A 19,488-nucleotide genomic window follows, 5' to 3' on the forward strand; every position below is an offset into this window, starting at 1 on the left:
CATCTACCAATTGCACTCTCAGCTACCTTCCCCTCAGCCCCACCCCCTCCCATTTATCTCTCTTCCCGAGGCTCCTGGCCTCATTTCTGATAAAGAGCCTTTTGCCCCAAAACATCCCTGCTCCTTGCATACTGCCTGACCTGCCGTGCTTTTCCAGCACCACAGTCTTGACTCTATCTCCAGCATCTGCTGTACTCCCTTTTGCCTCATCCAGGTGGTGTTGTGCCAAAACGAAAGACTGGAACTGTCATTTTATTCCATGCTTGTGTTTTCTGGAAGCAAATGAGAATCCATAAGGACTGTATATTTCCACCTCTTGGTTTTCCCCCACGTTTCTTTTCTTTTCCCAGGACTATTCCTGATGTCGTGCCCATAGAGTCATAGAGATGTACAGCTTGGAAACAGACCCTTCGGTCCAACTCGTCCATGCCGACCAGATATCCCAACCCAATCTAGTCCCACCTGCTAGCACCCAGCCCATATCCCTCCAAATCCTTCCTATTCATATACCCATCCAGATGCCTCTTAAATGTTGCAATTGTACCAGCCTCCACCACATCCTCTGGCAGCTCATTCCATACACATACCACCCTCCTGAAAACGTTGCCCCTTAGGGTATCTTTACCTTCTCATCCCAAACCTATGCCCTCTAGTTGTGGACCCCCCCCACCCCAACCCAGGGAAAAGACTGTCTATTTATCCTATCCATGCCCCTCATGAGTTTATAAACTTCTATAAGGTCTCCCCTCAGCCTCTGACGCTCCAGGGAAAACAGCCCCAGCCTGTTCAGCCTCTCTCTATAGCTCAGATCCTCCAACCCTGGCAACATCCTTGTAAATCTTTTCTGAACCCTTTCAAGTTTCACAACATCTTTCTGATAGGAAGGAGACCAGAATTGCACACAATATTTCAGCAGTGACCTAACTAATGTCCTGTACAGCCACATATGACCCCTCAACTCCTGTACTCCATATTCTGACCAATAAAGGAAAGCATATCAAACACCGTCTTCACTATCTTTTTCTTACCTTACCTGCAACTCCACTTTCAAGGAGCTATGAACCTGCACTCCAAGGTCTCTTTGTTCAGCAACACTCCCTTGGACCTTACCATTAAGTGTCTAAGTCCTGCTAAGATTTGCTTTCCCAAAATGCAGCACCTCTCATTTATCTGAATTAAACTCCATCTGCCACTTCTCAGCCCATTGGTCCATCTGATCATGATCCTGTTGTAATCTGAGGTATCACTCTTCGCTGTCCACGACACCTCCAATTTTTGTTTAATCTGTAAATTTACTAACTATACCTCCTGCTTGCATCCAAATCATTTATTTAAACGAGGAAAAGTAGTGGACCCAGCACCGATCTTTGTGGCACTCCACTGGTCACAGGCCTCTAGTCTGAAAAACAACCCTCTACCACCACTCTCTGTCTTCTACCTTCGAGCCAGTTCTGTACCCTCCCTGTATTCCATGAGATCTAACCTTGCTATTCAGTCTCCCATGGGGAACCTTGTTGAACGCCTTATGAAGTCCATATAGATCACATCTTCTGGTCTGCCCTCATCAACCTTCATTGTTACTCCTTCAAAAAACTCAATCAAGTTTGTGAGACATGATTTCCCACGCAAAGCCATGTTGACTATCCTGAATCAGTCCTTGCCTTTCCAAATACATGTACACTCTGTCCCTCCAGAGTCTCTCCAAAAACTTGCCCGCCACTGACACCAGGCTCGCTGGCCTATAGTTCCCTGGCTTGTCCTTACCACCTTTCTTAAACTTTAAACATGATTTAAGTTTTGAGGGATCCTGGTCACTGCACTTTACTCTGATCAGATCTAGCCACAATGAGCTATTGAGAAATGGTTCACAATGCAGCTAACTTTTTTTTCCCTTGCTCATCTCTCTAATGCCAGATCTCTAGCACAGAGGCAACCATGTTGTGCAATCACGAAGACTGGTCAACCATGTCGAAATAAAGCAGTTACTGGGCAAGAATTTTGTCGAGTCCACAGTTCAGGACAATCTTCATACAATTAAATTACTGTTGCTTAGTTGTAGAATTTTACAGTAGTTTTGAATTTGATTAATTTACAGTGTCATTTTAAATAGTGACTTTCTGAATATATAAGAAACACTGATTAATAATGTCTCCTTGTTCAACAATCTCTCTTTCCCTGCCAAAACTCTGCAGAATCAGCAAGACTATTTGGAACTAGGCATCTGAAGCATGATTCACTGTATCATTTAATTTTAAAAACTCTGCCTGTCTAGTTCTGAGCTTGACATTAGACTATCTTTTCACTCTGCCAGAAGACCTGCTATGGATTTTCAGCACCTCCTTTTTTTTTTTGCCCCTTTTGATCTCAAATGTTGATTTATTCACTTTTTTTACTTGGAAAGTGAATAAGTGGTTATTTTTCCCTTTTTTTTAATGGTGTTATTTGAATGTTCTTGACTGACTTATCCCTGGTTACTAACAGCAAGTGAGCCACTGCCAATGTGCAATGCCTTTATTTTTTAAGAGTGTCTGAAAGCCAAGAATGGTTAAAATGAGAATAGTGCTGCAATGCTGTCACAATATCTGCTTACAACTCCCAAAAATTTGAGTTATGGCAAAGCAGTTGCAACTAGGAAAATTGTCCAAGTGAGAGGGTGTAGAAAGAATAGTTTCAGAATTATGTACTCCTTTTTGTCTTGTACCTTTTGAAAGCGGTCAGAGATAAGGACAAACTACAATGTAGTCTCTGGAGCCTTGTATTAATTTGCACATTCATGTTTGTTACTGAAATTTAAACTAGTTGGCAGAATAGGGGTCCTCCTGCTGACCAGATACTTTTGTACAATTGTACAGTATTTTATTTAAGATGGATTGAGTCTGACCTCTTACTCTGTGCAATGTTGGTGCACAAAACAGTAGCCCTGACTCTGCTGTCCCTTGCTCGCTGCTCAGTCATGTGTTCTATGTCTGCAGCATTGCTCAGGACAGCAAGTATCCTTTGTATGTTTTACTTTTTGTAGTATGGTGTCACTGTTGCAGATATTTGTACAGAGAATTGAGGTGGATGGATAGTTTTTACCAATTGACTGTGTGGTTGGCCTGTAAGTACTCTTTTGTGTAACTTGGTTTTTGGGCCTCCCCATTATTCTAGGATTGCAGTATCTTCCTCTGTATTAAATCTGAACTTGACTTTGCATGAAGAAATCATTGATATCAGCATTCCTATTGGCTTTTGTTGTGTGTGGTTTCCCTGGTTGCTTTTTCTGAGGCATAACTATCGGAAGTGATTGGGGTAGAAATAAAAAAATTGTGATCAGGTGATAATGAACCAGTTAAATACTCTGTTCCTGGACTAGGTTTTTGAACCTGTTTGATTAACAGTAAAGCTTTATATTTGGACAAGTTGGGCTTGAGGTTTTGCTTACTTTCCTACTAAAGGAATCCATCAGGGTAAATATCAAAATCTTTGAAGCTTCATGTAAGATCCCTTTTTTCCATTCAAAATGATGGAACTGTTTAGCTTAATTGATTTCTCCACGATTTAAGTTCAAAATTATGATTAGCCATATTTTTGGATCTGCTAATCAATCTACATTCAGTTACACTAACAGATTTTCTGAATTGTCAGTCAAAAAATCAATACAAAGTTTGTGCGAAGATTTGTAGCTTGGGTGCTCGTTGTTGTGGTTCTGTTCGCCGAGCTGGAAGTTTTTGTTGCAAACGTTTCGTCCCCTGGCTAGGCGACATCAACAAAAACTTCCAGCTCGGCGAACAGAACCACAACAAAAATCAATACTTCCTATGATTAAAACACTAAGCATTTGTCAAATTTCTATTAATCACATTCTGGTGTCATATGTAATAAAATGTATTTATCATTTTAATTGATTTTTAACATTAAATAAATTGATATTTTAAAACTAAGTTTAATTTTTACAATTACCTCCCCTCTAACTGAAGGATTTGAAGCATTTGCTTTACTCCATCTCCTTTTTTGCTGGGCCTTTAATTTCACTATACTACTGACGGATTGCAGAACTGGTAGAGCGACTATTGTTTAAGACAGGATGCTAAATCAAATTTCAGTCTGCCCTGGGCCCATCTAAAAGATTGAAACTAGGAGGAGTTAGTTATGTACTGCTCCTAGTATGCTGAGAAGTAGTGTGTTTCTCTTGCTATGACACTGTGTGCACTGAGATGGAGTGTTGCAGATGGTGGTGCCCAATTTTTATTCCAGTTAATTTGCAGACCAATTTTGCAAGGGAGGAAAGGTCCAAAATGTACAGTGGTGGAATTATTAAAATGATCCAACAGTGGAGATCATTTATCCTGTCAGACTTAAGTTATTCAACTTAAGGCCAGTCACCCTTGATCAGAACCTCTTAAAACAACTTTTTGTTTTCTATCCACTTTGCTATCGGACCTGCTGAGTTTCTCCAGCAATTTTGTTTTCAGTTTTTTTTTTAGTCCCTCTTCGTGGGGCTGGTTGATTGTAAGAGTTTTTTGAATTATTTGTAAATGCATTTTCCCATTTCTTAACCAGAAGTTTTAAAAAACCTGAAACTCTAACACAGCTTGTAATTTTTGCACTTTAATACCCCAATCTTGTTACTTTCACAACTGAATTCTAACCTTGCCCTTTCTAACTTGCACTGCTGCTCCAAGTTGAGTGTGCAGCACTCCTTTCTCAGAAAAATAAGTCTTAAAAGTGGAATATTTGGAATTCTTCCTCAAAGGAGATGGAAGCAGACAGTCTGAATATTAAAGTTGGGCAGCATAGCAGCTCAGTGCTTAGCACAGCACCAGAGACTTGGGTTCAATTCCAGTCTCTGATGCCTGTTTTCCCTGTCTGCATGGAAATGGGTTTTCCTGCATGTTCTAGTTTCCTTCCACAGTCCAAAGATGTGCAGGTCAGATGGATTAGCCATTGTAAACATGAGGCTATGGAGATCAGATTTGGACCTCATGCAGCACATGAGAAACTCACTGGCAGCTGTTTCTCAGATCCTCTTCTCACCCCTCCACAGCACATAAACTGATCCCCTGCTGAGACTGCACACAGCCTGTTTAAACTTAAGGTCTGTCCATAACATGGCTGTTGTCCATGTACCAGTTGCAAGTGTAAAAATATATCATTAGTGTAATTCATTTTTATTATAGCTAACAAAGAAAGTTGGTCACCATGACCAAAATAATTTGCAGCAATGTCTATAATCTGGAAAAATACCCTAAGAGGGAATACACAAATTATTTTCAAAGACCAATTTTATGATAGACGAAAGAACAATGTCACCAGTGGGAGAGAGGGTAGAAATGTCCCTGGACTGGTAGCTCCTACATCTGAGCTACTGTTTTGGAGAAACTGGTTAGAATTCCATCACAGCAGCTAGTTATAAGGCTGTTTCACTAATGTTCTCTCAGGAAGGAAATCTGCCATCTTTACATAGGCAGCATAGTGGCTCAGTGCTTAGCACCTACACAAGTAAATTATAGATATAGAGTTAAGTCAAGGACAATTAGAAACTGGTAACAAAGTGACTCATTTCACAAAAAATTAAACCATTTGCTCCCATACTGGGCTGAATTACAACATCACTTGCACATCCACCATCATTCCCTGGCTTTCACAGGGTCAGCAGCAGCTTGCTGCAACGATGGGACCATCTTCACTGCCAAAGCCTCAGCGAGGATCAGAAAATACTGCACAGAGAGAGGAAAACATTGAATTGGAAATGGCAAAGAATTGTTTTTGATTAGTGAGACTGATAACAGCCAATCCTCAGGATATCTACTTTCAACCCAACCCCATAATCATCGTGTGCATGTTTGACTGTGGCTGCAGTTCCATGGTCTGACGTTTGATCACTCTCCATCTCCTCACTTCCTTGCCAGCTCATAATTGGCCACAAACCAATTGCAGGTCTCCTTGATAGCTGAAACAAATGAAAACTCACCCTTAGTTTTAAAAGGCATTTTATAATTTTTTTTGCACTTTAAACTGGTAAAATAACATTTTTAAAACAAAACATGCACAAGACGGAAAATGTGGCTGACATGACTGGATTAATGAACTGATCCAGCAGTAATGGGGAAACTAAGGCTTGAATCTGACACACTGCTCCTGAGCAGCTTCTGGAATTGAAAGCCAGTCTCTAATGTTGACCATGAAATTATCAGGTTACCAGTAAAACCCATCTGGTTCATTAACATTCTTTAGGGAAGGAAGTATCCCATGCTCACCCAGTCTTCCCTACATCTGACTCCAGTCAGTGATATGCTTCACTCTGAGAAGTTTGAGTTCATTTGAGGGAATTTGCATTGTTTAAAGTGATGGTTAATCATAGCCTGCTAAAGGGGAATGAAGAATGGGTGACAACAATCAATCACATAGCTGAGTCTGAAATCACATGTAAGGATGCTAGCACATCAACTAATTTTTTCTTTCCTGTAGCGGAGGTGAAGCCAATTAAAAACATTATATGCAAACAACCCCACCAGCCAGGAAGATACTAGCTAACTCAGTATGACTATTGCTGATTCCCACAGCATCAATATCCATTATTGGGGTCACTACGGGCCAAAAACTAAATAGGCCAGCCATATAAATACAGGGGCTACAACAATGTAACTCAATGTCTGTCCTCTACCTACAAGGCACATGTCAGTAATGAATCACTTGATCAACACCCAATTCACATCAATGATCAGCCATGATCATATTGAATGGCGGTGCAGGCTCGAAGGGCTGAATGGCCTACTCCTGCACCTATTGTCTAATGGCAACAGTATGTATTATCTACAAAATGCACTGCAGCAACTCACCCAAGCTCCTTTGAAAGTACTTTTTAAATCCATGACCTGTACTATGCAGAAGGACAAGGGCAGTAGAAATATTGGAACACAACCTCGAAGCCACTTATCATCTTGTCCTGGAAATATATCACCTTTCCTCTAATGTTGCTGGATCAAAGTCCTCAAACTCGAGTCGACTGAAATCCCAGAGACTACGGCAGTTCAAGGTGGAACTTATCACTACCTTCTCAGGGGCAATTAGGGATGGCTAATAAATAGCTAGCAAAACTCACATTCCACAAATTGAAAAACCAAAATGTAGAAAAGCGTGCTGGCAGTAAACACCGCGCTTTACTGTAACCTCCGAGTTTGTGGAAGAGATGTTAATGCAAGATAAATGTGCTGAAAACATCGAGACTCACCTTGGCTGAAGGGGGTAAACTTGAAGTCTGGTAGGTATTTCCTCAACTTGCTGTTACTCGCTGTCTTCTTGTACTGCCCATCAGATTTGCTGGTGTCAAACTTGATACTTATAATTAAAGAAGAGAGAGAGAGAAGCATTTGGGATGTCCTTGGTTGCCTGAAGGCTGTCATGCCACAACCTGATGGATATTCCCCAAGCATGGATTAACAGACTCTTCTGGAGTACAGATCACTCAGCTCAATACACCCGTGAATACATTGCCTGTAGTCCGACACTCGTGAATGCAGTAAATTGTTACACTGCAGAAAGCACGTTGCAGAAAGCACGTCACAGGTGAGGCTCAGTCCCATGTAGGCTTGCACTTGGATTACCAACCCCATAAGAATTCAGGGTTAAACTCCTGGACAACTGTGGTGAACAATACCCAAAAACAAAGGAGCAGAGCAGATGTCTGCATTCATCAGTCAGGGATTTTTGTAGAAAAACGTTGGCCAGTCCTGGTGCAGCTGTATAAAACTTCAGGTACGTCACATTTAGAGTATTGTGTGCAGTTCTGATTGCCACATTATAGGAAGGATGTGGAGAGTCTGGAGATGTTGCAAGAGGTTTACCAGGACGTTGCCCGGATTGGAGTGTATTAGCGAAAGGAGAGGTTGGACAAACTTGGATTGTTTTCGCTAGAATGTCGGAGGCTGAGGGGCAACCTGATAGAAGTGTATAAAATTAAGAGACATGGACAGGATAGATCATCAGAATCTTTTTCCCAGTGGAATGTCAAATACTAGGGGACATAGGTTTAAGGTGAGGTGGGGGGGGGGGGGAAAAGCATTTAAAAGGAGATATGCAAGGCAAGCATTTTTACCCAGAGGGTGGTAAGTGCCTGGAACACTGGCAGGGGAGGTGGTGAAAGCAGCAATGTTTAAGAGGCATTTAGACAGACACATGAACAGGCAGAGAATAAAGGGAAATTGACAATGTACAGGCAGTTAAAGTTAATTTAGAAAGGCATCATGGTCAACACAGACATGGTCAACACAGACTGAAGAGTCTGTACCTCTGCTGTACTATTCTACACTTGGAAGGAACAGAAGTTGGCCATTTGATCCATTGATTGCTCTGTCATTCATTGGGATCATGACTGATCTGATAATTCTCAATTCCAATTTCCTACCTTTTCCTCAACGATTCTTGATTTCCTTATTAAAAATATCTATCTCAGCCTTGAATATACTTAGGACAGTCAGGAAAAAAGCCACAGAGACCATTAAATGGAACATAAATTGTCTCGAGTAGTAGAGAACTTCACTGTAGTTGAAGAGAACACGTTACTGAAGCATTTCAGTCTTGGACTCAATAGGATAAAAGCTGGAAATCAAATGAGCATAATGACACTACAGGACAAAAAGGACACTGCTTGATTCGCAAGTTGACTCGAATTGACTGAGGTATTGCCCTGGGGAAAACAATAGGGAACTATAAGCTTTCCACAGCAATTCAAAAAAGGTGCAAGACTTCAAGGTATTCTGTTTATTTGTAGAGAACAGGTTCCTGTTATGAGGCACATTACCAGCTCAATGGACTTTCTGAAATGGGTTGTTCATGGATCTATTGTGCAGCTAGGACTGTTCAACTGCTGCCCAACTCCAGAAAAACATATGACAGCAGACACCTGCTTTGGGTATGGTGAGCACTCAGCTCAAGGAAAGCACTCAAGTGAGAGGAGGATAAAGAGAGCGTTTGAAAGATTCCCTGGAGGCCTCCCTTGAGAAATACAACTGAGGTTAACACACGGGAGACCCTTGTTCAAAAGAAACAGACTTGGAGAAAGCTCCTTTAGAGGGGTAGAATTCTTTGAGAACACCTATTGGCAAGAGGAAGCACAGAAAAAGAAACTGGAGAAAGGAATGCCAGCAATCAAAGACAAAGTCTCATCCCACCTCCTGGAAACACCTGCCAAATGTGTGGCTGGAAATGTGGCTCCAGAATTGGGCTCATCATCCACACAAGGACCTCCAGCACCCAGAACCAGAGACATGGAGTCCCCGAGGTGGACAAATCATATTTTGTTTTTTTTTGGCTTGAAACAGGTGGCCTTTCACTGAAATGTAAAGACACAAAGCTGCAGCTCCATATTTAGCAATTAAAAGCACAAAAGAAGTGAAAATAAGATAGAATAAACCAACTATTTACATAGTTTAAAGAATTTGAAATGCCCAACAAAATACAACCCAATAACCCCCAAAACGCACCTTTACTCACACCAGAAAGAAATCCATTCCCATTCACATTTTTACGGCTTCAGTTGGCTGTGTTTAAATGTCTGATCTCAAGAATCTGACAGTCTCTTCCTGGAGCCTTATGCAACAGAGCTTAAGATCTCTCAGCTTCAACTAACCCTTTTGCAGTTTTAACCAAACCCTTTTGGTCTGGAACTTTTTGACTGACATTGTCTATGTGGACTTCAGCAAGGTGTTCAACAGACTCCACATAGTAAACTGGTTAGCAACATTTGATCACATGGAATCCAGGGAGAGCTAGCCATTTGGAAATAAAATTGGTTTGAAGGTAGGAGACAGAAGTGGCAGTGGAGTGTTGTTTTTCAAACTGGAGGCTTGTGACCAGCGGTATGCCATAGGATCGGTGCAGGGTCCATGCTTTTTTTCAGAACTATATATAAAAGACTTGGGTGTGAATATAGGAAATTAGTAAGTTTGTAAATGAGGGGCATTTTTTTCACGCAGAGGGTGGTGCGTGTGTGGAATGAGCTGCTAGAGGTGGTGGTAAAGGTGTGTATAATTACAACATTTAAAAGGCATCTGGATGGGTATATGAATAGAAAAGGTTTAGAGGGATATTGGCCAAATGCTGGCAAATGAGGCTTGTACACGCATTTTTGAATTTCTTTTCAGGTTCGGGTGGCAGGAGCAGAGAGCAGAATAAGAGTCTGTTGGGAAAGTAAGGGTTTCTATAAAGGGACCTACTTTTTTATGCCAGCGGTCTTTTCGGGTTCGGGTGCTAGGAGCAGAGAGCGGAAGAAGCGGAGCCTGCTGGGAAGGTAACTGATTGTTTTTTAAGTGGGTATGATCTAAACCAGAGACCCAAGACCATAGGGCCTCCCACCCACCTCCTCTAACCTTAATAAGAGTCTGGAGACTCTAAGTTTTCTCTTTTTTTCCCTTCCTCATTTAGTACTGTGTGGGTTTTCAGAGCAGTGGGGTATGATGTTAGGGCAGTTGCATATTCCTCCTGCGGAATGCGGCAGGGAAAGAGATGCTGGCCACATCTGCAGGAAGTACACCCAACGCCAGCTCCTCGAAAACAGAGTTAGGGAACTAGAACTGGAGCTGGATGAACTGCAGATCATCCGGGAGCCGTTTTTGTCAGGTGTGTTCAGGAGGGTTTCCTTACTCAGTATGTAGACAGACCGACGAGGGGAGAGGCCATTTTGGATTTGGTGCTCAGCAACAAGACAGGACAGAGGTCAGATCTCACGGTGGGAGAACACTTTGGTGACAGTGACCACAACTGCCTCACAGTTACCACAGCCTGGAGAGGAAAAGGAGTAGTTATCATGGGAAATATTTAATCGGGGAAAAGGAAATTATTATGCTATCAGACAGGAGTTGGGAAGTACAGTTTTGGAGCAATTGTTCTACAGGAAGGGCACAACAGAAATGTGGAGAATGTTTAAGGAGCAGTTGTTGCGAGTGATGCACAAATTCGTTCCTCTGAGACAGGCAAAAAGGGGTAAGATTAAGGAGCCTTGGATGATGAGAACAGAGGAGCTTCTCGTGAAAAGGAAGAAGGCAACTTATGTAAGGTGGAGGAAGCAAGGATCTAGCACAGCTTTAGAGGCTTTACAGGCTTGCTAGGAAGGAGCTCAAAAATGGTCTTAGGAGAGCCAGGAAGGGGCACAAAAAAGGCTTGGCAGAAATATTAGGGAGAACCCAAAGGCATTTTACTCATACATGAGGAATAAGAGCATGATCAGGGAGAAGGTAGGGCCGGTCAGGTGTAGCATAGGGAACTTGTGGTCTGAGCAGATAGGTGAAGCCCTAAATGAGATTTTTCTTTCGGTTTTCACTAAGGAAAGGGACCTTGTTGTGAAGGAGAACTTTGAGGAGCTGGGAAACAGGCTTAAGCAGATCGAGATTGTTGAAGTTGGTGTGCAGGAAATTTTGGCAAACATTAAGATTGATAAGTCCCCAGGGCCAGACCAGATTTATTCTAGGTTGCTCTGGAAAGTGAGAAAGGAGGTTGCTCAGCCACTGGTGAAGATCGTTGCTACCTCATCCTCCACAGGAGTCACACCGGAGGATTGGGGGGAGGTGAATTGTTCCTCTTTTCAAGAAGGGCAATAGGGAAATCCCTGGCAATTACAGACCAGTCAGTCTTAAGTGTGTGGCCAGCAAAGTTTTGGAAAGAATTCTGAGGGATAGGATTTATGACTATTTGGAAAAACATAGCGTGAATAAAGGCAGTCAGCATGGCTTTGTGAGGGGCAGGTCATGCCTCACAAATCTCATTGAGTTCTTTGAGGAGGTGACGACACAGGTCGACAAAGATCGAGCAATTGATGTGGTGTTTGATGGACTTCAGCAAGGCATTTGATAAGGATCCCCATGGTAGGCTCATTCATAAAGTCAGGAGGTATGGGATACAGGGAGATTTGGCTATCTGGATTCAGAATTGGTTGGCTGACAGAAGACAAAGAGTGGTTGTAGATGGGAAGTATTCTGCCTGGAGGGCAGTAGTGAGTAGGGTCCCGTAGGGCTCTGTTCTTGGGCCGCTGCTGTGTAGTTTTTATAAATGACTTGGACGAGGGGGTTGAGGGGTGGGTTAGTAAATTTGCTGATGGCACAAAGGTTGGAGGTGTCGTCGATAGTATTGAGGGCTATTGAAGGCTGCAGCGCAACATAGATAGGATGCAGAGCTGGGCTAAGAAATAGCAGATGGAGTTCAACCTGGATAAATGCGGAGTGATGCATTTTGGAAGGTCAAACTTGAATGCTGAATATAGAATTACAGACAGGATTCTTGGCAGTGTGAAGGAACAGCAGGATCTTGGTGTTCAAGTACATAGATCCCTCTCAAAGTTGCTACCCAAGTGGATAAGGTTGTTAAGAAAGCATTTGGTGTTTTGGCTTTCATTAACAGGGGGAATCGAGTTTAAGAGCTGCGAGGTTTTGCTGCAGCTCTACAAAACCCTGCTGAGACCACACTTGGAATATTGTGCCCAGTTCTGGTCGCCCTATTATAGGAAAGATGTGGATGCTTTCGAGTGGGTGCAAAGGTGGTTTACCAGGATGCTGCCTGGACTGGAGAGCTTGTCTTACAAGGAGAGGTTGACTGAACTCAGACCTTTCTTTCTGGAGAGGAGGAGGAGGAAGAGAGGTGACCTGATCAAGGTGTACAACATAATGAGAGGCAAGGATAGAGTCGATGGCCAGAGACATTTCCCCAGGGCAGGATTGACCGCCATGAGGGGTCATAGTTAGGAAGAAGGTATAGAGGGGACATCAGAGGTAGGTTCTTTATGCAGAGAGTTGTGAATGCATGGAATATGTTGCCAGCGGTGGTGATGGAAACAGTCATTAGGGACATTTAAACGATTGTTGGACATGCACATGGACAGCAGTGAATTGACAGCAGCGTAGGTTAGGTTATTTTATTTTAGATTAGGATTAATCCTTAACACAACATCGTGGGCCAAAGGGCCTGTACTGTGCTGTACATTTCTATGTTCTACTGTTTGGGAATCCTGGTCGGCTTGGACAAGTCGTACTGAAGGATTTGGTTCCGTGCTGTGTGAATCTTTAAAGATACATGAAAATGAGTAATTGCCAACAATAATGTCTGTAGAAACAACCAAAGGTTCAAAACAAAGTTGCTTTCTGTCCAAACATAAAAACTTTGGAATTAGGGCTGGGGCAGAACAGGTTATTTGACTGACACACAACGTCCATCCAATCAATCAATGAAGTCTTTAGATTAGATTAACTACAGTATCGAAACAGGCCCTTTCGCCCAACAAGTCCACACTGACCCTCCGAAGAGTAACCCACCCAGACCCATTCCCCTACCCTATATTTACCCCTGACTAATGCACCTAACACTATAGGCAATTTAGGATAGCCAATTCATCTGAACCGTCCATTTTTTTGATTGTGGGAGGAAACCCACGCAGACACTGGGAGAACGTGCAAACTCCACACAGATTGGTCGCCAATCGAACACAGGTCCCTGGCGCTGTGAGGCAGCAGTGCTAACCACCGAGCCACCGTGCCGCCCTCTATTTCCTAGTTGATGGATTGTAGCTGTGGTACAGCAAGGGTCAATGTATCAGCTGGTTAATAATGAGGTGGGGGGGGGGGAAGAAGGGAGGGAGCGCTGGGCAATCTCTGACACATACCCGCACCCACACCCAATAATGCACACCATAGACACACCCACATGCACAGTCACTAACACACATCCACCACCCACCCACCCAGAGCTCATGGCTGGTTGGGTTTTATCACTGGCCACACTGATTCAGTGAGGAGGTTCCTGGACCTGGGATGCTCCCAGTGGATGTAATACATTACAGGCTGGTGTTCATGTGAAGGATACAGTGACTTCCCCCTTGAAGCCCATCGCTGTCACGATGCTCTCCGCTGCCTCTTTTATGGACACTTCATCTTCCTCACCCACTGCAGACAGAAACACAGCAAAACGGGGCTCAGAAACACTATCCAAAACCCTGCTTCTCAGCCGAAAGCAACCTCTTCACAAACTCCCCCTGCAGCAGGACGAGAACCTTAGAGATGGTCCCCAACAGAATCAGAAGGACACAGTTTCCAGTTTTTACAAAATTGCCCCATTAAGTACTCCCATGACAAGTTCGACACAGAGTCAGATACAGAGTAAAATTCCCTCCAAGCTGTCCCCATCAAATACTCTCAGGACAGGTACAGCGTGGGGTTAGACGCAAAGTAAAACTTCCTCAACTCTTTTAAGCTAAAAGTAAATGGAAAGTAAATCTTTCTCTACTCTTTCAACAGTACCCCATTAAATACTTCCAGGACAGCATGGGGGTAGATTTAAAATAAAGCTTCCTCTACACTGTCCCCAGCAAACACACTGAGGACAGGGACAGTGCAGGGCTAGATACAGCATAAAATTCCCTCTATAATGTCAAATGCTTCCAGCACAGGAACAGCATGGGGTTAGATAGAGTAAAGGTCCCGCTACACTCCCATTAAACACTCCCAGAACAGGGACTGCATGGGGTTACAGAGTAAAGCTCCCTCTACACTGTCCCATCAAATGCTCCCAGGACAGGAACAGCATGGGGTTACAGAGTAAAGCTCCGTACATACTGTCCCATCAAACACTCCCAGGACAGGAGCGCCATGGGGTTACAGATTAAAGCTCCGTACACACTGTCCCATCAAATGCTTCCCAGAACAGGAACAGCATGGGGTTACAGAGTAAAGCGCTCACTTTTCTAAGCTGCAATGGATACAGGCTCAACCTGTCTGATCTTCCTCAGACAGAAATCTGCATTTGAATGGCACCCGACTAATAGTTGACAGAAGCTCAATCATACAGACAAATCATTCATACCTGACAGAATGATGGGCTCAATCTCTTCATACTCTCTCAAAACCCAGAGGAAGAGACGGGCCAAATCCTGGAATATGCAGTCATTGGTTATCAAATTGATTCATGAAGCTCAATTACCCTGTCCTGTTTTATGCAGTTCTCTGTTTATGTATGTGCCATGTACTCAGGACACCCAGGTGATGGGATGGGGACATCCGTGACCCCACTGCTTCCCGGTCAGGAGAGAAGACCAGGCAGATGAGGTGTCAATTTAGACCCTTAGACAGACCCATCAATCCCAGTGAGCAGACAAAGACTGATTCAATCCCACCCCACTCTGTAATTGATCTCCTCCCCTCAGATAGGGGCACCTCCACACAACTCAGCATCAAGTTGCTGAGCTTTTCTTTTGTGGTAATCTCCTCCGACTGCACCTGTTGTGGATGGGGACAGAGATACAGAAGATTCCTGTGATCTATGGATCCAGTTTCTGGGCTTGGTGAGGAACTTTCCGCAAGTATTTTCATCCATTTCTCTGTGGAACTCACTAGCCCAGACGGTGCCAGATGCTGGGACTCTGAGTAAACTGAAGGAGGTGATAGAATTTTAATTAGTAATGTGTTGAAGGCTTAAGGACAGCAGGAGGGAAAGTGGGGTTGAGGCTGAGTTGAGGTCAGCCATGATCGTATTAAATGGCAGAGCGGGCTTGAGGGTATGAATGGCATACTCTTGATCCTAGCTCTGATGGTCAGGGAGGGGCAGGGAGGAAGATGAAAGGTCCAGCCCAGCTGCTACCTGAACGTACCCAGTCAGCAGCCTGGGCTGGAGATGGACATGAGAGGCCTAGCTAACCAGTAGCTGGGTTCCAGCTCTCTCCATGGTTCCCCCTGCTGGATCTGTTCAGAGGATCAGCTGTGCACGACAACCTACCAAAGAGTATATAAACTGCCTCTTGGGTTTGCCTGATCCCCACACCTCCAGCGCTGTGCCATTTCCTGCAGGAAGGAACCAACAAGAGGTCAGTAACTTCACTCTAACCTCCACACCTTCAGCTGCCTTGGCCCCTCCCTAAACGTCTCTAAGATAGTGGCCGAAAGTGACATGGTGTCATAAGCTTTTGCTCTTCACTTGTCAGGATGGCACAGTGGCTCAGCAGTTAGCACTGCTGCCTCAGAGCGCCAGAGACCCGGGTTCAATTCCCGCCTCAGGCAACTTTCTGTGTGGAGCTTGCACATTCTCCCCATGTCTGTTTGGGTTTCCTCTGGGTGCTCCGGTTTCCTCCCACAATCCAAAAATGTGCAGGTTAGGTGAATTGGCCAAGCTAAATTGCCCATAGTGTTAGATGAAAGGGTAAATGTAGGGGAATGGGTCTGGATGGGTTGCGCTTCGGCGGGTCGGCGTGGACGTATTGGGCCAAAGGGCCTGTTTCCACACTGTAAGTAAGTAATCTAATGAGGACAGATGCAAGAATGTCAAATATCAGAGGCTGTTAATTAGTTGGCACGTCAACTCTTAGGGCTGCGGTGCCTCCTGGTCAAACAGACAGGGAGCAGACTCACCTTACAGCTAGGGCTGTAACCTGGTCTAGCCCTAGCCCCACAATATTCAGAGGGACTCAGTTTTATTGGAAGCCATTCAGAGAAGAGCCAATCAGCTAATTTCTGGGATGTTGATGGTGGGGACAATGGGTGTCTTATGGTCGGAGGTCGGAGGTTGAGTAGGTTGCCAGGGGGAGGCAACAGCGTAGTGGTATTACCACTGCGCTGTTATTCCAGAGACCCAGGTAATGCTCTGGGGACCAGGGTTCGAATCCCGCCACGGTAGATGGTGGAATTTGAATTCTATAAAAATCTGGAATTAACAGTTTAATGATGACCGTGAATCAATTGTTAAAGGAACAAAAATCCATCTGGTTCACTAATACCCTTCAGGGAAAGAAACTGCCATTCTGACCTACGTGTGACTCCAGGCCCACAGCAATGTGGTTCACCACTTAACTGCCCTCTGGGTAATTAAGGATGGGTAATAAATGCTGGCTTAACCAGCAATGCTTTTATCCCATTAATCAATTTTTAAAAACTCACTGGAGTTTAAGGGAATAGGTGATTAAATTGAAATGAGATGCGCAGGGACCTTGACAGTAGATGTTCAGAGATGGGTTTCCCTCTTGCTCCTAATGGGGTAACCCACAACAAAATGACATGGTGTCGAAACCTTTTACTCTTCACTGTCAGGACAGATGCAAGAATGCCAAATATCAGAGGCTGTTGATTAGTTGGCAAGTCAACTCTGAGTGGCCAAGGCATTGCCATGGAGAGTGTATGAGGTAACTGCTGTTCCTCATGGGAGCATTGGTCATTTCAAAAGGGCAATGCCTGGACAGGCTCCTTCTGTCTCCAGAGGTTAGGCCTCTGGGTATATATGTACCTTCTTACTCAAATGCTCTTAAAACCCACCTCTTTCACCAAAACTATCCAAAATCCTAATTATAGAAAGATTTGAAAAAGACATGAGGGGCAACATTTTACACAGAGTGTGTGCAATGAACTTTCAGAGGAAGTGATGGATGTGTATACAGTTACAACATTTAACAGACATTTGGATAAGTAAATGAATAGAAAAGATTTGGAGAGAAATGGGCCAGGAGCAGACAGGTGGGACTAGTTTATTTTGGGATTATGGTTGTTATGGACTGGTTGGACTGAAAGGTCTGTTTCAGTACTGTATGACTGTATAATATTCAGATGGCTTGTTGTTACTTAAAGCATTCCAAGTCTGATTAAAAATGGTTTCAGGAGCTCACAAGAAACAGGCCTTACGGAGGAACATGTTAAAATCTAACAAAGAAAACTAACAAATAATCAGAGACTCAACTCTGTGCCAGGTACGTCTTGTGAATCAGTCCAGGCAGAACGTGACCATCCTCGATATTAAAATTGTCATATTTTCCGAATACGTTGGTGGGGATCACGGATGTGAACATACGCTCATGTTGCTCAGAGTAGGCACTGCGACAGAGAAAGAGCAGGGTCAGCGGCTAACCACACCTGAGATAAGGCAACCCCAGTCCTGCTGGCGCAACAGCATCTGTGCCACAAGGCAGAGAAACGGGTGAAAGAAAAACATACGAATTGGAGGACAGACTCCATTTCAGATACTTGCCGGTTCTGCACATCAATCATTCGCTTTGCATATGAATATCCAAAGTTTGAACGGTGTGGGGGCCCATTGTGGATCTACGAGGGAGAGAGAGAGAGTTTTATTAAATTGCTAATTTATACTGTCCAGTTAATTCTAAATCCCAGATGGTAGTTTCAGCAGGATTCTCAATGTAACTAGATGTCAGCTAGCTTTAGACTGCATTACTAGTAGTTAGAACAGTGACCGGCCACCAGCTCATATCCAAATGTGGCTTTGAACACAGCCAAGAGCCAGATTAGAATGACAGAATCTCACTTGATGACCCAAATGCAGGCCCTTCAACCCATCAAGTCTGAGACTGGCCTTTGAAAGGACTATCCAGGTAACACCATCACCCTGCACCTGCCAAAACTGCTCTTTCTCCATTGGATATTTATTATTCATACCCCCTTCCATCTCTTTTTGAGGCAGAGCATTCCAAAACATCATTGTGCAGAATCTTTTCCCAGCTCCTCACTGTCTCTCGTGCCAATGCCTGTAATTATATCCCCTCTGGTCACTGGTCCTCCGAGCACTGAAATAGCCTCTCCTTCGTGACTCTATCAAAATCCTTCGTGATTTTCAACACGTCTATTAAACAGTCACTTGGTTTAACAAGACTTGACCTTTGTTGGCCAGGACCATTTATCTAATCTTAACATCTTGCACTCAAAAAGAAATGTTTAAAAGGCTGGCAGAGCCAGGAGCCCTGAAGACATTTAAGAACCATTTCGATCAGCACTTGAAACACCGCAGTATACAAGGCTACGCGCCAAGTGCTGGGAAATGGACTAGTATAACTGGATGTTTGATGATGGATATGACGGTCCAAATGGCCTGTTTCTGTGCAGTAAAAACCCTCTGACTATCAGGATAACTGCAAGAATACCATCTTTTACATGATCTTAACAGTTTACACCACTGGAAAAAAGGGTTGCTCAGTCGACTCCTATTGGCTAAGGCACTGCCATGGAGAAAGCAATGGGGATATGAGACTTTTTGAGCTCCTTGATAATCTGAAAGAAAAGGAAAAGGAAAGGACTTGAATGTATTCCTTTTGTTCAGAGACAACTGGTCCCTCCATATGAACGTATTCGCTTCAAGCAAACACTCCATGTGCCAAGGTCAGAGCATGACTGATCTTTAATCGGCTGTTACCATACCCAGAGTGTACTTGGGAATGTGGACCAACTGTTGCCCCATCAAGAATCTAACTATGAACGCTTTGTTTTGGCTGGTTCAGTATAATGGAATAAAAACAATGACTGCAGATGCTGGAAACCAGATTCTGGATTAGTGGTGCTGGAAGAGCACAGCAGTTCAGGCAGCATCCAAGGAGCTTCGAAATCGATGTTTCAGGCAAAAGCCCTTCATCAGGAATAAAGGCAGTGAGCCTGAAGCGTGGAGAGATAAGCAAGAGTCACTGCCTTTATTCCTGATGAAGGGCTTTTGCCCAAAACATCGATTTCGAAGCTCCTTGGATGCTGCCTGAACTGCTGTGCTCTT

The 19,488-nt window shown here is 43.8% G+C and overlaps 2 protein-coding genes across 5 annotated transcripts in view; one reads left to right on the forward strand and one right to left on the reverse strand.

The window, feature by feature from the left end:
• The window catches only part of bmb (brambleberry), a 45,231-nt gene extending 41,515 nt beyond the window's left edge, over nt 1-3,716 (forward strand). The window contains exon 12 of the mRNA XM_043690871.1: nt 1,915-3,716. Within this exon, the coding sequence (XP_043546806.1) occupies nt 1,915-2,038 (124 nt within the window). The 3' untranslated portion in view covers nt 2,039-3,716. The remainder of the gene's footprint in view (nt 1-1,914) is intronic.
• A 1,418-nt stretch (nt 3,717-5,134) lies between these two features.
• gfus.1 (GDP-L-fucose synthase, tandem duplicate 1) overlaps nt 5,135-19,488 on the reverse strand; it is a 31,690-nt gene continuing 17,336 nt past the window's right edge. The window contains exons 5-11 of one of the 4 annotated variants that reach the window (XM_043690874.1): nt 17,965-18,038; nt 17,677-17,810; nt 15,733-15,797; nt 14,824-14,890; nt 13,828-13,907; nt 7,214-7,313; nt 5,135-5,932 (exon numbers count right to left, since the gene is read on the reverse strand). In XM_043690874.1, coding sequence (XP_043546809.1) covers nt 5,877-5,932; nt 7,214-7,313; nt 13,828-13,907; nt 14,824-14,890; nt 15,733-15,797; nt 17,677-17,810; nt 17,965-18,038 — 576 coding nt within the window. In that variant the 3' untranslated portion in view covers nt 5,135-5,876. Of the gene's footprint in view, nt 5,933-7,213; nt 7,321-13,827; nt 13,908-14,823; nt 14,891-15,732; nt 15,798-17,675; nt 17,811-17,964; nt 18,039-19,488 lie in introns of those variants that run through there. The other 3 variants (XM_043690875.1, XM_043690877.1, XM_043690876.1) reach the window with 3 other exon arrangements.

Source organism: Chiloscyllium plagiosum, chromosome 5 (assembly GCF_004010195.1).
Source record: "Chiloscyllium plagiosum isolate BGI_BamShark_2017 chromosome 5, ASM401019v2, whole genome shotgun sequence".
Classification (NCBI taxonomy): domain Eukaryota; kingdom Metazoa; phylum Chordata; class Chondrichthyes; order Orectolobiformes; family Hemiscylliidae; genus Chiloscyllium; species Chiloscyllium plagiosum.